Raw genomic sequence first — 20,967 nt, 5'->3', positions numbered from 1 at the left:
TTTAACCTATTTAACTGGAACTGAAAGACTCAACATTCATAAAGCAACCCAGCAGGAGCCTTATTTTGAACAAATGTGTACCAACTTCATGGGGAAAATCTGCACCAGTAAACCTCATTATATCTAATGGAATACTATTAAAAACTCCATGCCCTGAGAGTTAAAAACCTTTCTGTAAGCAGGTGGCATTCTCAGTCTTGTTTATTAATGCATACATTGGATCTGGGAAAAATGTAGTGCCTTCATGTTTTTTGCCTCATATCTATTCTATCCTTTTCTAGGCCCAGACACCCTGCTTCAGAGAGATGCTCAAATCCTCTGTACTGCTGGGCTGGAACTAATGGGATTCACCTGGTCTGAAACCAGAATCAGCAGAGCTGCTTTGCATCTCTGCAGAGATCCTAAACCCTGACGCCATCCTGCGAAACGCTGTTCATCTGCACACTTAAGAGAAAAAAAAGGACAGCAAACCTGATAGTCAACAACACCTTCAGACAGAAGCAACCATTCCTATTTGCTCTCCCCCCAAGATGCCCTCCTGGCCTTAGTTATTTGCTGAGATGGAAAGATTACCCAGGGAGGAATTCATGTGAAAATATTTACCTCAAATAGTGTACAAAATATTTGGAGTGGACTTGTTCAGACTGTACAAAATATTTATGGTAAAATTCTTAAGATGAGTCATTTAAAAAGTAAAATGGTTTTATTCAAATTTTCTAAAAATTGTTCACTCATACTGTGGCCCATTTGACAGTTCAAGAAAACAGTCTTAATGACTTATACTAAAATGTCAAAATGATTGTAAACAAGGTAAAAAAATTCTTGTGTTCCTAATCCCTGAAACATCTAATTTCAAAAAACATTCTCCACAGGGGAACTTAAATATGTGCACAGGCTTACGAAAGCTGCATGAAACTAAGAGATGTTAAGGTCAGATGAGGGACCTGGAACCTCTGAAATTTCAGATTGTAAATAGGATTTAGGATCTTGTATTTTCACTGAGACAACAAAAATGGATATAATTAACACACACTGTTAAACTTCATTAGTCTCCCAGGGTTTGAGTTATACTTACAAAATCAACCCATTAGAATAAATATAGCTAAAAAGGTGGGGAGCCACTTTACCATGAAAACAATTTTTACTCTACAGAAAAATGCATATTTTTTTCATTTTCTGCTATTCTGAAAGATACAAATACAACAGTATTTCCAAACCTTTTTGAAAAGCACTCAGACGTTCAGGCCCTGATCTACTCAGTACAATTTTCAAAGGAGACTGGTATCCACCAACATCTGTGGTGAAGTGTCTGGTTTGAGAAAGTCTCGAGGACTGCAGCATGCTCTCCTGCACCCTGTAGCATTCACAGTGCAGAAAGCTTCCACAGCCATGGTGCCACCATGCAGATGCGGGGTGACACTTTGGCCCCAGGAGAAACATTGTTCTTGCTTCCCAGATGCTGTTGAGTTTTGACTGGCAGGAGCCAAGAGCTGTTGCCTTTCATAGCTGCTGGCCAGTGGTACCTGCCTCTGGGTGCAACACTTGCAGCTGGGCTCTTAACAGAGCAGGATCTGCTCTCCCACCTCAAGGCCAGGCGGGCTTTTGTTAAATGAAGATATAACATGGTTGCCCTCAGCTTCTGCTGAGTTCCAGCTTGCCCTTGTGCAAAGCAGAGGTTTTGGCACCTGCAAGACTTAGCAAGAATTTAAATCCTAATTGGAGGCTTCTTGTTGGTGAGATGGGAGTGCCAAGATCCTGCTGAGTTTGGAACAAAGCCTCATAATTTTTCTCTTTACTTAGCAACTCAACATGCACATATGCTTCTACATCAGAACATAAACTTAGGAACAGGCATAGCTTTCCTGGTTTGGGTGAGTTGTGTCTCACTGAATTGGCAATATTAATGAAGACAGTGAGGAACATGGACAAGTTGGGAGACTTTTAGAAACAAGGTCTGCTTGCAAGAAGTAAAATGATCAGAAAAGTGAAGCTTTGGAAATGTACTTAGTCTACTTACCATGAATTACCCTCATCTTTGCTTCCATAGCTGATGTAACATTAAAATGCAATGGGTCAGATCAGCAGCTTTGGCAGAAGAGAGCTAGAAATGTGGGGGACGTGTGCCTAGAAGGTGGCTTTTCATTAGTTTTGGATGCCTAAGGTTTCAAACAGCACATAACATCAGGCAGTACTACAAAGACACTTAGTCTCTCCCAGTGGAATAATGGCAATGTAGACGCATTGAGATAGCTCCAGTAAAAGACATGGGTTCCTATGAACTCTGAGGGCTCAGGGAGGACAGGTGAAGCTCCAGAAGCTTGGCAAAGGGCAAGTGTGCCACCCATCTTGAAAAAGGAAGAGGAAGGAGAAGCCACGAAATCACAGACAAAACACAAGAAAATGCAAACTTTTTGCATTCACCTGAAAGTCAGAAATGGAAATGAATAAAAGAGGAACTTTTTGCTTTCCTTTTATGAGAGGATATCAAGCCTTGTATACAGAGAAGTAGACATATATCTTGACTTTAGTTACTATCTCACATGACATGGGAAAAAGTGTCTTGATCACACTGCTATAAAGCAGGTACAGACACCACGAGAAACCTGCACCCAGACTGATAACTAGCCAGTTATGGATGGGGAGGACAGCCTGGGTAGGGTTCGGCAGAAGTTCATCTTTGAGCTGGTTTTACTCAAACAATTCCATTAATGACTTGGATGACAGAACAAAAAGTAAGCTTATTAAATTCACAGCTGACACCAAGCCGGAAGGGCTGTAAATACACTGTAGGGAAGGATTAGAATTCAAAATGGCCATGACAAGCTGATGAAACAATAAGGGGTGGGGAAAATAAAAAAGGAGGTAACTCAGTTAAGACAAAGGTAAAACTCCGTACTTGGCAGAAATAACCAACTACATAAATATAAAATGGAAGCAACCACATAGAGAGCAGTTCCATAGGAAAGGATCATGTGTTATAGTTGATCACAGGCTGAACAATGTCATGCTGTTGTGGAAAAGGCAAATATCACACTGTGATACACATAGTAATACAGCTTGCAAGACAAGTGAAGTAGTCCCTACTGTTCAGCTGAAGTGCTGAGAAATTGGCACATTTCTCTTCTGGAGAGATGTGCAGGCAGTCCACAGGAAAAGATGATCTACTCAGTCTAGGATCCCTGGAAACGTAGGAGAAAAGTTGAGAAGAACTGGGAATGTTTAGCTTAAAGAGGAAAGGGCCACTGGTAGAGAGTTATATTCTCAAGTTTGTACAAGACTGTTGCAAAGAAAAGAATCATCAGCCCTCCATGTCTGTAGTGGATAAGACTGCAAAAATGATGAGTTTAACCTGCAGCGAGAACCAGGTTAGATAGCAAAAAAAACAAAAAACAAACCTATAAGAGAAAGGATAGGCAAGCCATGGGTAGTTTCTTCCTCAATGACTTTTAAGAACATGATAGACAAGCTTAGGCCATGATTTACATTGGTATGATGGCATCTTGCATAAAATTCTAGCGGTAGCTGGTTTGTGCCAAGGCATATTTTCCGAAACAAAAGCAGAACTCTGTATTGGGTGCATCAACTCTACACGTCATGGGGAAGGTTTGCCACTTTAACTTAAGTCCCAAGCAGGCAGCAGGAAATGCTTAGCACAGCGATGTGTCTATAATCTGACTCCTCTCAAGAAAAAGGAATAATGTATTTGGAGGAACAGAAATCCACTGGAATTCAAAGCCTGAAATAATTTTGTAAGGGTAGGGGTTTACCACCACAGCCTTGCACAGAGATGAGAGAAAATCATCTTTAAAGCCCAAAGCCCCCCAAATATATCAGAGGTAGAACTGATACCACTTACCTCTTACATCCTACTGTGGTTGTTGGAATATCTGCTGAGGTTCCAGTCCTTCTGAACTGAGGATTTTGACCTCACCCTCACCAGGGGTATGGACTGACCACAAAACCAGAGTTATTCTTAATATGGGAACTCATCATCTCTCTTGCTGAAGTTTTGCCATTATAGATTAGAAATGCAAGACTCAGTCGGACAATGAGAAGAAACAAGACTGTGACTACCCAGACACCACTTTATAATCTCCAGGCTTATAGATACATCTCTGGAAGGGGAAGCAGCCCTCTTTCTCTCATTTCTTCTTGAGCTGGAGATAGGGGCCCAGCTGCTCACCCTTGTTTATACTCCCATCACAGCACAGATCCATTTTTCTCAGACTTACTGAAGGCACAAGCCTTCTGGTTTACAACTTAATTCTCAGAAAAAAATTGAGAAATGTGAGCAAATTCCAGATGCACATAGAGGCTCTTCAGAGCCTCCTGATTATCTTACTAGAAAGATAAAGCACAAGAAATCTTCCTAAACGCTCTGTCTTGAGATTACTCCCCCTCCTACTCTGAAGAGACGGTTGAGTTTCTGCCCCTTCCCGTGCTTCTCTTGGGGACTGACCCCATGAGCCAGAACTGGCAACATGGACTGCTTCCAAGGGAACCTTTCCCCTCTCATGCCAGTTATCCTCACTATGGACTACCTAACTGTCGAGCAGGATTTCATTTAATTGATACAACACTTGCACCAACAGGATTCTACTGTTAATCCACTGCCAAAACACCCTAAAAATGCTAGTCCCAGAAAAAATGCAAAGGACACCAGGAAATCAAAAAAACTCCACCTCAAACCTTTACTTTGTTCTGTAAAATGACACCTGTCTAATTGTAATTTCATCATAAACTGCACAAGCTCGTTGCCTGGTGTGCCACACACACACACCCCCACACACAGAGCTCTCTGATGTTCTCTTGGTGGGGGCAGCTGGTTTCAAGGCCGCGTTGTTTTGAGACAATACGTAGATTCAGTAACACTTGCCCAAGCCCAGGCTAGCGACAATGCAGCTACCTATAGCAGTTCTGTATGCTGATCCCAGGCAAGGTCATGCCTTGCTCCACATGGTGCTACGGCCAGCACAGGCCTCCTAAGGAGCCAGAATCCTGCTGAGGAGCATGGTCCAACTGTACCGCACAGTTTACAGTTTCGGAATTAAAAAATCTATGTGATTCAGCTAAACAAACTCACTTGTGAACTATGCAGCAATACCACACATGACAAAAAGGAGGTTAACTGGACTTCAGTTATTGTCATAAGCACAGTCAACCCTTCTCCTTCAGCAGCTGTCAGTCACTTGTTATTAATTGTGAAACAATTCCTCTTATAAGCTTTGGAAAAACATCCAAACACCCGTGTTCCTAAATCTCATTCAGACCTCAGCAAAAATACAAAACAAGTGCTGATGAGTGGACCGATCAACACTTTCTTAACATTCTTTAAAACAACTTTCTTTGCACAGTTTGTTTTACTCCTAGTCTTGTACTGCACTGAATATCCATGATAGTCCATAGCCTTTGCAAATAAATTTCAGAGATATTTAAAGAGAAGGCTGGGGTATGTCTTGTTGAAATATAGCAAAGTGTATTGCAATACACAAACCAAAAGAATTTAAATTCTCTTAGCTGGAATACTGTCTGCTGTGTAAGTGAAGTTGGACCAAACCTTTATACTTAAACATAACAGAAGTTAAACCAAAATGGATCAGGCCAATTTTGGGACTCTTAAACTTCCTGCCTATAGAAGTATCTGAAACTCATCCTTCCATGAGTTCCTCCCTTCATGCCTTCTTCTGTCCCTGCTTCTTGCAGTGGCTCTCACCTACCCCCTCTCACACTGCTGACATGCTCCTGAGGACAGCCTGAGCCTAGGCCAGGACTGGGGTTGGTTCTGTAGGAGGGAACTGAGCTGTCCCTTTTTGGCCCTGGAAAGTGCTGCTGCCTCCCACTCAAGGAGTAGGAGACCTCAAGTTTACTTGAGAATTTTTGTAATTGGCCAACAAAGTCAGATCACTGGACTAGATCTAATCGCATGATCTTCTATTTTCAAGAGAAATGAGTTCCCACAGAGAACAGTGTTGTTCCCCTTTATGTATATTTAACTTGATTTTTCTAAGTGCAATGCCCTGAAGAGTTGGAAATGCATATAAGTATAATGTGCAAGCATGTTATAAATAGATACTTATCTCAGGCACTAAATATCTTTATTTCTTTAAATGGAAACACCAAGTCAAGGAATAGAAATAAACGAAGACTCAGTCTAGACCAGTGGCAGGCTTCCCCCTGTGCTAGGGCAATATTTTTCATTGTCTTCTCTTCACTTCCTCATAACAAGTGCAAGCAAGTTTCTCCACCTCGATTTCTGCTGGACGAGGTGCTGCTTGTACAGTGATGCTTCCACCATGCAAGCGAACCCCACTCAGTGCTGGACACAGCCTCTCTCACAGCTCTTGTGAGCACACAGCATGGCTACTACATTAACAGGCTGCGCCAGACAATGCCACAGGCAATAAATAACCAAAGTCATTGCACCTTCACAGTCACCCTGACAAAGAATTTCTCCTTTTAAAATCCTCTGTAACTCATCGGCACTGCTTATAGCTCTGCAGATCAAAATCAACTCTGCAAACTCCACCTGCAAACCCACCAGAAGGTACCTGGACACAATAGATGTCACGTGAGGCTAGTCATGTGCTCACAGGAAATTTCTGTGCAGAGCACAGACAGTCCTATGCCATCCCTGTTCCTCAGCTCCCCAGAGTGCCCAAAGTAGAGGTCACACACAACGCACTGAAGTTTTGGTGTCCCACAGTCCCTGTAAAGCAAGCGTGTAACTCACAGCAACAAACAAACGCTGGATGCTCCTGCTGCTGCCTGATGAGCCACCAGCCCAACTGGCTCCCACACTGGGACAGTGACTCACAAATGGCAGAAAAGTGTCCCTGAACCAAAAGAGTGGATTAAGTTTCCAAAGACCTGGATTCTGCTTCCCTCAGGCTGCAAGCATCACCCTTCTTTTAGCTGCTCTGGCCTCAGCCATCTGCAGATAAAAGCAGCCAGTTCCATCACTGCTACAGAAGATGTAAAAAATGGTTTCTCTGGGTGTAATTTTTATTCTACCATAAAATCACTGAAAGCAGATCCAATTGCTGGAGACACAAAACAGGACCACCAATTGCTACAGACGATGCTCTCCTATGCTGCATTTCTTCATCAGGTTTAACGCTATACCGGACAAATCAAATTATGTTATGTCAAATGGCAGTGTGATACAATAGGAYGACATCCATATCCAGTATATCCATTCTTTTTATGTCACGGCAAAACAAACCAACCAACTAGCCCAGAAAGTCATAGCATGGACTGGGAGTTTGTGAACAGAGCCTATTACAAAATCCACTAAGGTCCATGGGTAAAGCTAATTCTAGTTTCTCTAGAGCAATCTGGAAAGCCATGCAGAAGTGCTGCGTCAGGAAAAGGCAGAGGTTCATGTGTGAAGTTAGTGTTTCTCTGGCCAGCATAAATCAGAGGATGTTGATCAGGGGGCATGTGTGTGTGTGAGACCCTGGACACCAAAGGGATACAGGCCCAGACTCTGCCCTTATGTAGAGTTTGCAGCCAGATGAACAACCAGTTCTGGCTTGTTTTGATGACTCTGTCTTGTATAGCCCAGGAAATTCCGGGGCATTGCACAAAATTCAGTATACAACAGATCCTGTAGAACTGCAATGAAGGGAGAGGTCTGTTTTTCAAACAGGAATTGCAACACACGTACAAGTGCACGGTCAGGTCATTCTGGGCTTTCCTCCCATTAACTGCCATCTACTTTAAAGGTTGTTAGCCCATTATTTGGCGCCTCTTTTTAAAACGAAAAACAAAACATAGGCAGCAGGATAACCATAGGCTTTAAGGATACCCCTGGTTATTACTTACCTACTTCCACCTTTCAGAACCCAGAATGAATGCCAAATCACCCTAGCAATCACATTTCTTGCAGTTATCAGTCCCTCTCCTTTTTAAAATACATCTTTTCTGGCAGAAACCTGCAGCTAGTATTTCCTTTTCACTCTCTGAAGTGCAGAGCACTACAAATCCATCACTGAGCTTTGCTGCAGTCCTTCCTGTCCCTCTGATCATCTCCTTTACACCCTTCTGGACTTGTGCTTAATTAATGCACGTGCAGCACATCAAGAGCGAGCTTTGCAGCAAGTACCTTGGGCTCTTCTGGGTTCTTTTTTTGGGGGGATAGATCCCCAGCTGGTGTGAAACAGCACAAATCCCCCTGAAGTCAATAGCATTACTGTATCTACAACGCCTGAAATTCTGACCCTAGTTTCTATTTTAAAATGCCTAATAATTCAACCAAAATTTTTAACGTTCTYTTCTTGGAGCACTGACTGCTGGTTTAGAAATTTCCTTGCAAAGGTGTTGTCGCGTGAAAGGGAGGGAAGGAAGGCCCTTCCTTATCTTTATAATTTACGTTTGCCTGCCAGAGCCCCCCTGTTTGAGGACTTTCCCTGAGACAGTTTCGCAAAGTAAAAAAAAGAATAAGGTTTTATTAAAGCGACAGATACAACAGGTTCGGAATTGCCGTTGATAAATGCACTTGCTGCTACAAATGTTCTTTCTATGAGCTCAAACTAACAAATAAGCGCTTTCAATAATAATATATTTTCCTGGGTAACGTCCGACGTTTGTCGGAGGCGCAAGTCTTACCAAAGAGGCGTCCCTGTTTGGGGGAGGGGAGAAGGAGGCTCACTCGTCAGCAATCTCCAGTGAACAGGTTGGCGGTTCAATTTTCTTCCCTTCCAAAAACTTTAGTGAGCTATCCTCTGTTTTATAGTTGCTGAAGGTGGGATGTGGAAGTGCGGCAGACATACTTCATTGGCCAGATTGCCATTTGCGCGGTTGTTGGGGGTATGCCCCCCTTATTTACATATCATTATGCAGCAAAGGGCGTGATTTTTAATATGGTAAGCAGGGATAATGAGGCTGGGGGTACTATAGGTCAACAGTTAGTCTGTGAGCAGCAATTATTTTTTGGGATGCAACCCTTTGTGGTCAGGGGAGGACCGTGATACCTCCGTATCGCTCCCTCCTCCGCCGTGCAGCTGGAACAAACTGTCTGGCCTCCACCAGCTAGTTCGTTACTCATGTTGCAGAAGGGTGATGTGCTTTGGCTGCCACGTACTGTTTTTCCCGTGTGCCCCCTTATCTTTCTCCCTGAATTCTCTCTTGTTCCCACAGGTGTTAAACTCAATTACAATCCCTTACTTTGTGACTCAAACCAAAAACACCACTCCTTTCTTTCATTCCAGAGATCATGTCCCATAGAAATGGTTTCTGATACTAAGAAATAATTTTTCAAACAGCACCTGCATTGGACACTTGCTTCGTATATTTTACACATTTAAACCATCCACCTTTACATTTGGCTGTTTGTTAGCTGAACTGCGTGTATTTCTAAAACCTGATTACGAAGCATTTCACCTCTTTCAAATGCTTTATGAATGAGCAATTTCATACTATTACCATATTGCAAGTATGGATTTCCCCAGTTCAGAGACTGCGGTTGGACAAGGCTGCAGAGGGAGGTAGTGTTAGGCTTGGGATGATGGGCAATCCTGGCTCGCAATCAGGCTTGCTTCCACTGAACGCTGCAGGGTTCCCCTGAGCACGGTGATTTGAACAACTCACAAATACCCTGAAGAAAAGAAACACTAGTTGTCCTATTTCAGAGATTAGGAACTGAAGCTCAGGGCTAAAGTAACGTGTTCAGCATCACACAAGAAGTCTAGCAGAATTTAACTCCAGGATTTCAAGTCCCTGGCTAGCGAGCCAACTAGCGGACTGTCCTTTAGTTCTGTTCTTCCTCACAGAGGAAGAAAAAAATCAGCTCTAAAATAACCGAGTATCTTGGATCTGAGCTAGAATAAAACACCAACGAGATTAATGCACACAATTTTACCATTCCAGAAGCTGACAGAGCCACACTCCTTACCCAGCTGGCAGAAGACATGGGCTGGGGAAAGAGATTTTCTTTGCTACCTCCTTATGTTGAGAATTGTTCCTGAGTAATGAGAGCTACTCTTTTCTCTCTACAGAAATCTCAGCCTGTTAAATTGCTCTTCTGATGGCTGAATCCACATTTCCTGTAGAACACTGCAAAATGCTGTAGGCAGGGCAATGCTCCCAAGAGTAGGGCATTTCTCCATTCAAAGGCAGACAAAACACCCATGAACCACACATGCTCCAGTCAGCTTCTGGGAAACAACCTTGCAGTGCCTGAATCCGCCATTGCATTGCTTTAGTACTGCTTACTTCTCTCCTTGGAAAAAAAATCACTGCTTTCAAAAGAAGGAAAAAAAGGAACTTAATTCAATGGAGCAGGTAACTTGGCAAGGCAGGTGGCAGAGCGCAGCCCTAAAACTTTGCAGAGAAGCATCACTAAAAGGTACCTCAAGGTCTCATAGCTTTAATTGTGCCTTTCAGGTTTAAAATCACAGAAACTTTGGTAAATGTCCATGTGAAACATGTTACGTTGCTAAAGCACCAGTTTAAATTCTGCCTAATGAAGAAATAAAAATGCAAAGCAACTCCATGACAACCAGTATTTAAGTGAAATAACTGTCCGATTGTACCTTAATAAAGCTACTTTTCTCCTCGCTGCATGTTGAAGGCCACTTGGTTTAGATAAACACATGAAGTCATCAAAAGGAAGATTAATTTAAGAGCTTGATAATTTTTTCCTTTTTTTTTTGGAATGTCAGTGAGGACTGAGAGCCAGTCTCCTCCACAGCGTAACACAGAGAGGACAAACTGTTTCTCCTGCCTAAAATGAGAATATTGAAAGCCCTTTCCCCTCCCCTCTCCCACAGTTCTCAGTGACCACTCCCCGGAGCTGCTGTTACCTAACTTTTACACAAACAAGCAGTTCCCATACGCATCAACTTCAAACAGTGCTGGGATTTTGTCTGAGCACATCCCATTTTACAGGAGCAGAGACAAAGAGCTACTAGTGAAAGGCTCTGGAGCAGCTCTGAAAGGTAATCAACTGTTTGGCTTTTTATTTGTAATTTGTAAGAACTAATGTTTAAGTATGTGGACCAAAAAAGCCTCCTGGCAAATTGTCTTACTGGAATTTGTGGTAGGAGGAAAGTCTCAATACAAACCCAAAAATAGATTAAACATCGGTTCAGATTACTTGATTTCTGCAGGGAAGAAGAAGTAGTTTTTCCAGACAAAGATCTGGTGTGAAATATGAGGTCACCAGTATTTTTTTAGTCATGGTTGTTGGTTGTATGTGTTTAAAAATGCATATGCATCTTGATTTAGTTACGATTCATTACAGTAGACAGATTTAGAAGGAAGCAGTGTACTGGGACCTTGCTCCAGCTGTTTTGCTCAGTACCACTACAGGCTTTATGCCTTTCTCTCCAGCCACACTGCTGCAAAAAGCCTTTAATTCTTTGTAGCTTCTTGTACATTTTGCAGGCTCTGAATTGCCAAGATGCTTTTGCTTCTTTCTCTGGTCACTGGACTTGCCCTTTCTGCCACTGGTGTCGTGATAGAGAGTGATCCAAATTCAGAGCCATTTCACGACATACAGAAAAAAGTGAATGACCTCTGGCAGAATTTGCTCTATCCAGTAATGGTTAATAATGAGACTGATGGGATGATTTATGCCACCTGTGAAATGCTGCCCAGCTCCAAAATAGATGCTGACAAGCCACAAGTGACTGGACAAGTTTTGTTCAAACAGTACTACTCATATGGAAGATTGGAAGCGATTTTTGACTTGGATGGGTTTCCATTAGACAACAATCAGTCTGGCAGAGCAATACACATCCACAAGCTCGGAGATCTCAGTGATGGCTGTGATTCTACAGGAGGACACTATAACCCTTTCAGTGTGAATCACCCCCGTCACCCAGGGGATTTTGGCAACTTTTTTCCTAAAGAAGGCAAAATCAGAAAATACAAAGCAAACCTCTCTGCCACTATGTTTGGTCCATATTCCATCCTGGGCAGATCTGTTGTGATCCATGAGCAGGAAGATGACATGGGCAAAGGCAACAACAAGGCCAGTTTGGAAAATGGAAATGCTGGCAAGCGTCTTGCTTGCTGCGTGATTGGGATATGCAACAAGAACTTGTGGGAAGAGAAACTGTCTGAGGTTGCAGACAAGAAGAAGGGACGGCTCAACAAGCGAACACAGAACCAGGCTTAACTGAAGATCACCAAACCAGCTACTGCCTGGGCAGCACAAAGTACCTTAAGCTATGCCGTTGGCCACTAAGATATATGGCAGAAGGATTCCCATTTCCATTCTGCTGCTTCTTTAAGAAATGTATATCACTTTGTAGAGAGTCTCTTTTCTGTAAGCAGATCAATAAAAACAGCATCAACTCAACATTGTGATGTATTTTCTTGAAGATGTAGGGTTCTCTTTTATGAAGTTTGGAAGCTGAATGCATGCAAGTAAGAGTGCTAACATATAGGGCTGATAAATTTTGTAAAGATACTGTCCATTGTAAGGAGTCCTTAGGAGACTGTAAGCTGAGGTAACAAAGACAAAAAGAAAAAGGCATCAATAAATATAAAACTGCCTCTGATTAGATGCTATGCTGTATTTAGCTACAAATAGGAAAGGTAAAAAGATCTCTATGCTTTCAAGAGTTTTGGGTGGTGTGTTGTACAACCTGGACATCCCCTCAAATTCAGGGGAAGTACAGACATTTCTATTTTAAATTTTAGATCATTATATCATTCTACTTGTATTTGCAGGTTTTATTCTCAAACATGTATATGCTTCTTAACTGGTTTAGGTTGTCCACATGGCTATAGCTGAGTCACAGCCTCAATTGCTGAAAGCGAACTTGTAAGAAATGTTCCGGTTTACCACCCACCACTTCCCAACAAAAACTCCCTAATGCCTCTAGTTTATGACGTTTAGTAACTAGATTACATACAAAAGTTTAAATGCTGCTTAAGCAATGATGATAAAGTTAACAGATCAGAGATAAATAGTATTTTCAAAGCTAAAAAACATTGAGTGTGATTCTTCAAACAAAAATTTAGGAAGCAAATTAGACTAAGAAAAGTGATAGTAGAAACAATAAGTCGATTTTCAACAGACTTAAAACTCACTCAAAAAACCTTTCTTTTTTAATGCGTTTTCACAATTTAACACAGCTCATTGAAAATGCTGAAACACTAATTCATGACTAACATTCATCTGATACTGAGAAAATAAGAAAACAAGCAGATAAAACAAGCATATCGGGAAATGTCTGTCTTTAATATTAAAGATGACAAAATATATTAATATTGTTGAACCACGTTACATATTTAATCCAAGCAGCAACAAAAGAAAGGTTTGCAAATAAATAAAACTGCATTAAAAAAAAAACACCTATAAAACAGAAGCTGGCAAACAAAATCTTATCTTTCAAAAATGTAATAGACTTTCAACTTAATCTCAGTTAAGATTCTAAAATGCATTCCTGAGCTCATATGAATTAAAGAAATTCCACCGCCTATATTATACAAATTGCCATATGCTTAAAAATAGTCTCACTTAGAAAGGAAGCATTATTCTAAAAGATGCTTCTTAATCTGTCACTTTCACACATTTATTTTACAAATTCACTCAATGTTGTTGTTCAAATAACCACAACACAGTACTTTCAAATCCTTCTCACAGATAATGCATGAATTCACTTTTAAGTGAGACAACTTCCCTAAAATCAATTTGTGAAATATGTCAGTCTTCTCCGTACCCCTGCCACAACATTCCCCTTCCCAGTTTGCTTCCTCAGAGCCTAACACCAAAAGGGCTTGTGGCTGGATGTGATCTCTGCATTTTTAAAGTCCTAGAAAAAGACAATGCAAGTCTCAAGACAAAACAAAAGTGTTAATTTTCTCCTCAACAAAATAGGAATGAATTTACTGAAAAAAAGATCACCGTTCTAATAGCACAACAGTGTCAATTAAAGCAATATCCAGGTAGAATACTGACAATAATACTTAATTAGTTATTACGTAGTGCAGCAAAGATGTCTTACTTTTACAAGTGTCCTGGTATTGAAATCTTGTGTTCCCAGGCAAAGGCTAAAAACGTAGCTAGGAACAGACTTTCACTTGGCCACAAAGGACAGAACAGTACTGCACCAACAACATAGCACTAAAAAATGAGGTTTCCAGAGGTCTAGATATCTAAGCTGGCACTAAATGTTTGCAAAGATACAAGAATGGCATTTAAGAGGAGAGAATGGTGCGATGATAGTTACCAAGATGACCTAACTGATGGTCATACGTCATTCTGCGTTCTTCTCATAGAAAAACCATATTAAAAAGAACCAACGATTTAGGCACTAAAAAACTACTGCTTCCGCCTGCTCTAATTTTTGCACCAGCACTTTGTTAATTTAAAGCATTAACTGACAATTAAAGAGACCAGGAGCAAATGTCAACGCACACTATTGTGGGGCAGGAAAGACACAGGACAGGAAAACAATGGCCATAAACCACCCAGAACATTTCAGTTCAGCTATGACCTCTTTGTTAGAAGCCTGCCTCCGTTCTGCCTGCACTGATGTTTAGCTCTGCACAGGATTAGTCTATGAAGGATGGAAAAGAATACATCTTGAATAAAATGACACTTCATGTAACATTCTAGCATTAAAGTAAAAAAATCCTGCCAGAGATTCAGAACTCTCCCAGAGATGTCAGGGTCTGCAGCTATTTTTCTTCTGACTTGTCAGTATTGTCATATAAATGAGTCAATAATGCAGTCAGCTACAATTAATGGGAACAGCATAACAATCTTTCAAATACTTAAACTCTTGGTTTTCAGGTGATGAGGAACTTAAACTGTGATCATGATACTGAAAGAAAACTTTTTACTGCCTCATGTCCCTAACACACTTAAATATATAGTTGTTTTCTGTTCCTAAGGGCTGCTGCCTGATACCAGCAAAATGCTGCAATGTCAAAGTACCTTTAAAGAGAAAGGAAACATTTTTGAAGAGCATGGCAGTATCACCTTATTGCCTGCAGACAGACACTGAAAGGGTTACATGAATGCACCTGGTAGGGAAAATGCATGAAAACAGAGACAAGCCACATTTTTCACCTTCCCACCATAATTCCTTATATTTGTATGTAATCATTTACATACAGCCTTTCTTCTGCTGAATACAAACTGTTCATGGACTTTGACACCTTGATTACAGCAGCACCTGCTAGCTCAGCTTCCACAGACAGAAGAGTTTGTCAGTATTGCTAATATAAACTCTGTTTATTCAGTAGCTTGACAAGTGGGCTGTAAAAATTTGCAGCTGGCAGTTATTTGTCAAAAGAGGACTCAGTCTGGGAGGGATTTTCCTCTTTATTAGTAGTATTTTATTAAATTTGGTTTAATTCTCTCTGATTGGTTTCAAGTTCTAGGAGTGAGAAATGCACATTTACAGACAATTAGGTCCCACGCCAGCAGAAAAATTGCCTTGACGGCTGCTGGCCCATAGAAGCTCCACAGCTGCAAAGACTATTCCTTATGCTACAAACAGGGGAGGATGCGCCTCCCCTTCTCCAACAGCTGCTAACTACAACGTTAAGTATTCCCTTGTTGCTGCCTTCCTGGGAGCAGAGTGGCATAGCTCCAGCACCAGTAGGGAGCTGGGGACTGGCACAGAAGCCCCCTCCTTCCCCGATTATTATTGGAATATTTTCTTATGACTAAACATCAACAAGAGAAGAACTATAAGAAAGCCACAACAAATGAAATAAGCCTTCTACTGTACCCAAGACTGGTGAAATGTGGAGGAAAGGAAGAATTATCCTTAATTCCAAACCAGAAGAAAATAAAAAGACACAGATTCCTTTAAAAACAAGGGCAGAAATGAAGTGGAGCAGGCTGGAATCCACTGCCTGTCAGGCAGCCCAAGGGCTGTTCCAACGCCCAGAGGTTGAGGAATGCAATCCCGTAAGTGGCATTAATAGAGCCAAGCAGGTGGACAGGGCATCACTGGTCCTCATCTTGCTGTTCTCCTTGCTTTGGAACAGCATCACTTCATCTCACGGAAAGACTTTTGGCTTCTCTGATGAGGTTTCCTTCAGAGCTCCATTAAATTGGGTTCTCAGTGTCTGGCGAAGTAACTCCCTGTATTTTCCTGAGATGAGCTGAGAGAGGGAAGGAAAAGTTTCAGACAATTGAGAATATATTAAGTTTGGAAATGAGGAAACTACATACATGCAGGGATAGTTTTCAGGAGGTATTTTGCATCCTATAAAGGAATAAGTGATTTTATTGCAAGTATGTACTTAGAGTCACTATGCAGAGAAACAGAATGCAGAAACAAAAAAAAGCCTGCAACCTTAAGACTCTTCTCAGTTTATCATTTCAAATTTTCTTTCCTTGGAAGACACTTCTAGCCATCAAAATACAGTAGCCCTAAGACAGAAGCCTGGTGATGACATGACATGATACATTATCATCACCGGTCTTTTTGCCACATTATTGTAAATTATGTAAACCTATCTAGAAACTTCAAAACATTACAAACAACATGATCAAACCTCACCAGCTTCAAGTTCCTTCCCTTAGGTAATCTATATTTTTGGTAGACTATGGCCAAAACTAACATGAAAACACCATTATTAGACAAATCTTAACAGATTGATGTAAAAATCAGCTCTATGACACACTACCCCAGTAACTATCCACATTCACAGCAGCATAGCTTGCAGCGCAAGAGGATGACAGGGAGAAGATCAAGGGCTTGGACTTCATACCTCAAGCCAAACTGTTATCCAAATATTCACAGTTTTCAGTAGGATCAGATGGTTTCTTGCCTTCAGATTCAGGGAGCTCCTCAAAGCTGTTATTTGCATGTGCAGTTGTAACACTGTGACCTCCATGCCTTCCAGGGTCCTCAATATCCACAGTGCTGCTATTTTGATTCCCTCTTTCATTTATAATTTCACAATCGCTCTCTGAGGTTTCATCACTGTCTTTCAGGACCTCAGTTTCAGCTGTCTGTTCATTCTCTGAGTTGGAGGGATCTGTGGGCTCGGATTGGTCAGGGCTGGATAAAGGGACCTCTCCCTCAGATGAACCATTAAGCTCTGGTCCAACTACTGTGTTCGGCCCCCCCACTGAATTTTCTGTTCTTTTCCCTTCCAGTTCTGTGACGGCCTGTTCTTCCGACAATTTAATTATTTGACTTCCAAGCTTGCTTATTTGTTCTTCCTCAGAAGGTAACTGAGGTAATGAAGGATTAAAACGTTTATTTTGGTTACTGTTATTTAAGTTTGTTGGGGAATTGACAGAATCCTTATCAGTTTCCTCTGAAGCCATTAGCTCTCTTGCAAGGGCACAAGTTTCATCATGTTCTACCTTCTGCTCTGCTGAAAGAGAAGCGGAACAGCAATATAGTCTAGTCAGTCTCATATATTTATATATCTGACCTGAAGACCATCACAACAGGGTTAGACCACAGAGATTTCTACCTTGGTAAGGGATTATCTAGAGTGACTCTTTATCCCATCCTAGGCCCATTTCGGAGATTACAAGCAATCAGCATTAACTGGATCAGGCTGTTTTGGATCCTCTCTTTCCCTAACTGACAGCTCTAAAAGAGGCATAGCCCAAACCACAGTATAGAACACCACACTTGGGCAAATGTTTTCAAGGGATGACCAACAACGCTAAGCAAGGCACTTGGCTGCAGAATCTTTTGGCAGAGTTTAACATTAATCCCCAAATCACTACTGCTTTCAGGGGTTAACACAAGCTCCATTTTTCTGTTCACAAGCTTTCATCCAATAATGAAGCTTTGTTATTGGTCCTGCAACGTTCTTCCTAACATAAAAGGTGTTCCTAATTTGGGTAACAGCATAAAAAAGCAGCAGTGGAAGAACTTTAAGTACACCATTACACCAAAAGCCAAACACTGGATAAAGAGTGTCAGAATACAGAAAACAGCAACGTGTAAACAAACAGCTTTGTAAAAGAGAAAGAATCCGTCCTTATATCAATTAAGGACAAAAAGCCTCACTGAAAAAAAGCTTTCAAAGTCAAGTAAGAAAAATTAGGAAATGAAAGAAGTATGGCTGTATAGACAGCTTAAAATAACTCCTTTACTGCACATGCATTACTGTCTACTGTATGAGCATTTACTATATTTCTCCCACAGGAATCCTGCCTCATTCAATGCACAAAACAGACTTGTGGCAGGGAGGGATCAGAGCTGTACAATAAAGGCATCTACTGTCTCTATCAGACCGCCTCATTTATAATTTGGGAGCTGCTGAGTGAATGAGGCAAGGGATTGAATGCAGGGAACAGACAGTTTTACTACGATTAAGGAAGCCTGGAATGCTGCTCTGAAGAGCTGGAATTTAAGTGTGTGGCAAAGCAGGGATAAATTAACTTTCAAAGGTGATTACCCACTGGATCTAATCCTCATTATCTGAGCGCTCAACTGGAAACCTGGGAGCTTGTTTTGCAGTACTGTCAGGCTCACATTATGTATTTGAACACGAATATTCAAAATGTCCTAAAAATAACCAAAACTTATGTATCTCAAATTGGCACTCAAAATTAGTAGGGACTCTACACTGTTCTTCGTGTGCCTCAGGTTCCTGTCTCTATAGTGGGATAACACCATCCCATCACCTTGCTGCAATTTTGTGAAGATAAATTATTGCAAAGCACTTGAACACCAAAGAAAAGCTCATATAAAAACTACTTTTGTCTTCAGAGAACGCTTGAAATAGTGCAGAGCCAACAAGGCACAAACAACGCGGTCAACAATGAAGAGAAAAAGAAAACTGAATAGCTGCTCACTAACAGCTGTGATGTTCAAGTACCATCCATCACACAACACTATCCATCCTATGCAATGGATAAAGGGAGATCCTATGGAAAAAGCAGTCTTTAATTCATACGACCACACTACAACATTATGCATTTTCACAAGGAGGCTGCATGCTATATTCTACAGACGTATATCACCCAGCTTAACTGCAACAATGATAACAAATACAGACTAAAACAGGCCTTGACGAGAACAGGGTAAGCAGTTAGATTAGGTCAAACAAGCTGGAAAAAAACCTCTCATTACCTGCAGATATGGCTAGAGCAACATTTGATATATTATAGAAGGTTCTGATAAAGAATGTATGTTCCTGCAAAGGCTTCCTGGGCCAAATATGTACCAAGTATCAGCTGCACCGTACTATTTAAATGATCATAGTTCACTACCATGACATCAGGCCTAGTGTTTAAAGATATATAAGAATCGCAGTTTAAAAACTGTTTGTATTCTGCTTATTATCTGCTGTCATTGATCTGATCACTCAACTAATAGAGCAATAAAGGTGGTTTTGCTTTTATTTCTGGAGTACTTTTTAACGCAGGGCATACTTGCTTGGTAGATGAAGGCAGACGAACACATCCTTATGTTCTTACTGATTGCCAAATTCCCTGAGGTTTTGGAGGCGCACTGTATAGATCAAAAATTGCAATATGCACCAAGCTCCTAAAACTCAGCAACAGTTGCGTGACTCTACACAAATAAACAGTGAAAACCAGTGTATCATTCCCATGAAGCTGTTGACTGCAGAAGAACTGTGTGACTCCAAGCACAAGGAGATGTCCCACAGCTGAAAACACATCAATTCCACTCCAGGCTGTGCAGGGAAGATGGAGGGCCCAAACCAACATCCTCTAGCAAAATGATCTGGAACATTTTAGGAAGTTACGGTTGCTCCATCTACTGCTAAGAAGTTACGACTAGTAGAATGGTCTATGCATGTTTTCATCTGCGTCATTGAAAAGTTGGCCCAGTTTACTTAAACTGTTACAGAGGTGGATTTTAAGGTTGTCTGAGTTCTCACTGCAGGTTATCAGGTATTTTGCGCCAAATGCAAACAAAAAAAACAAGCTGTTTGTGCAGACAGAAGAGTAATTTCTTAACCCACTCCAGTTTTATCGCAGGATGTCTGTCTCTGCCTTTCATCTTGGTTCTGTTACAGTCAGGGATGGGGGAGAGGGGAAGAGTGTGACTTATGGGGCACTGATTCTTCTGACCATTGCCACAAGCCTAGTCCTTGCCTGCCTTTTCCTCTCTCTAGGTGTTTCTCTTCCAGTCTTCTCTCTTCCCCTGTCTACATCTTCCCTATTTCCCTTTGTTCATCCAGGCCCTATATACACTGCCTGTTTCTCACCCTTCTTTCAGTCTTTATTACGACACCACTTTCAGTGTCAGAACTTCAATTCCTCACTCCTGTGCTGTGACTTTGCTGCACAGCCAGACCCAGGTCCCATCTCACCCAGACTTCCTTCATTTCTTTCAATCCTCATCTCTTCTAGCCTTCCAGTCATGTGGAGTCCTGATCTCAGAGTCCTTGTTCTACAGACTTCCTTTCCTCTCTGCTCCAGGTTTTCTTCCCTCTAGGTTTACAGTATCTTGAGGGAATGGTGCATGCAGAGTTTTATCAGCACTGGTAGCATGCAACAAGCTCAACAAAGACAGAATCATCTGATTTCTTTTTTTTAAATCAGATGAGAGAGAATTAAAAGTGAATAACTTGGAACGGTCTGTAAACTCCAGCCTATTCCTCAGTGGCGGAAACCGCCTCTGGCGAGAGGACTTCTTGACACAGGTGGTGGAGGAGCCAACAAGGAGAGGTGTGCTGCTGGGACCTTGTACTAACAAACAAAGAAGGACTGGTTGAAGATGTGAAGGTCAGGGGCAGCCTTGGCTGCAGTGACCATGACATGGTGGAGTTCAGGATCCTGCGAGGAGGAGGGAGGGCACTAAGTAGGATCGCAACCCTGGACTTCAGGAGAGCAAACTTTGGCCTCTTCAGGGACCTACTTGGAGGAATCCCATGGGTTAGGGCCCTAGAAGGAAGGGTGGTCCAAGAGAGCTGGTTAATATTCAAACATCACCTCCTCCAGGCTCAAGRGCRGTGCATCCCTATGAGCAAGAAGTCAAGCAAAGGAGGCAGGAGACCTGCATGGATGAGCAAGGAGCTCCTGGCMAAACTCAACCAGAAGAAGGAAGT

General features: G+C 41.6%; 2 protein-coding genes across 7 annotated transcripts in view; one reads left to right on the top strand and one right to left on the bottom strand.

Moving 5' to 3' along the window:
- The first annotated feature begins 11,401 nt into the window (after positions 1–11,401).
- On the top strand, positions 11,402–12,121 carry SOD3 (superoxide dismutase 3). Its single transcript, XM_026071126.1, has one exon. It carries the CDS (start codon positions 11,402–11,404, stop codon positions 12,119–12,121), a length of 720 nt encoding a protein of 239 aa, XP_025926911.1.
- A 909-nt stretch (positions 12,122–13,030) lies between these two features.
- The window catches only part of CCDC149 (coiled-coil domain containing 149), a 55,300-nt gene continuing 47,363 nt past the window's right edge, over positions 13,031–20,967 (bottom strand). For 5 of the 6 annotated variants that reach the window (XM_026071093.1, XM_026071094.1, XM_026071089.1 and 2 more), the window contains 2 exons: positions 16,687–17,301; positions 13,031–16,074 (listed from right to left, as the gene is read on the bottom strand). In XM_026071093.1, coding sequence (XP_025926878.1) covers positions 16,688–17,301 — 614 coding nt within the window. In that variant the 3' untranslated portion in view covers positions 13,031–16,074; position 16,687. The remainder of the gene's footprint in view (positions 16,075–16,686; positions 17,302–20,967) is intronic. The other variant, XM_026071091.1, reaches the window with a different exon arrangement.

The sequence above is a fragment of the Apteryx rowi genome, unplaced genomic scaffold (genome assembly GCF_003343035.1).
Source record: "Apteryx rowi isolate R43461 unplaced genomic scaffold, aptRow1 scaffold_321, whole genome shotgun sequence".
Lineage (NCBI taxonomy): Eukaryota > Metazoa > Chordata > Aves > Apterygiformes > Apterygidae > Apteryx > Apteryx rowi.
The sequence above is the reverse complement of the archived record's forward strand: the minus strand, read 5'-3'. Positions and strand labels throughout refer to the sequence as shown.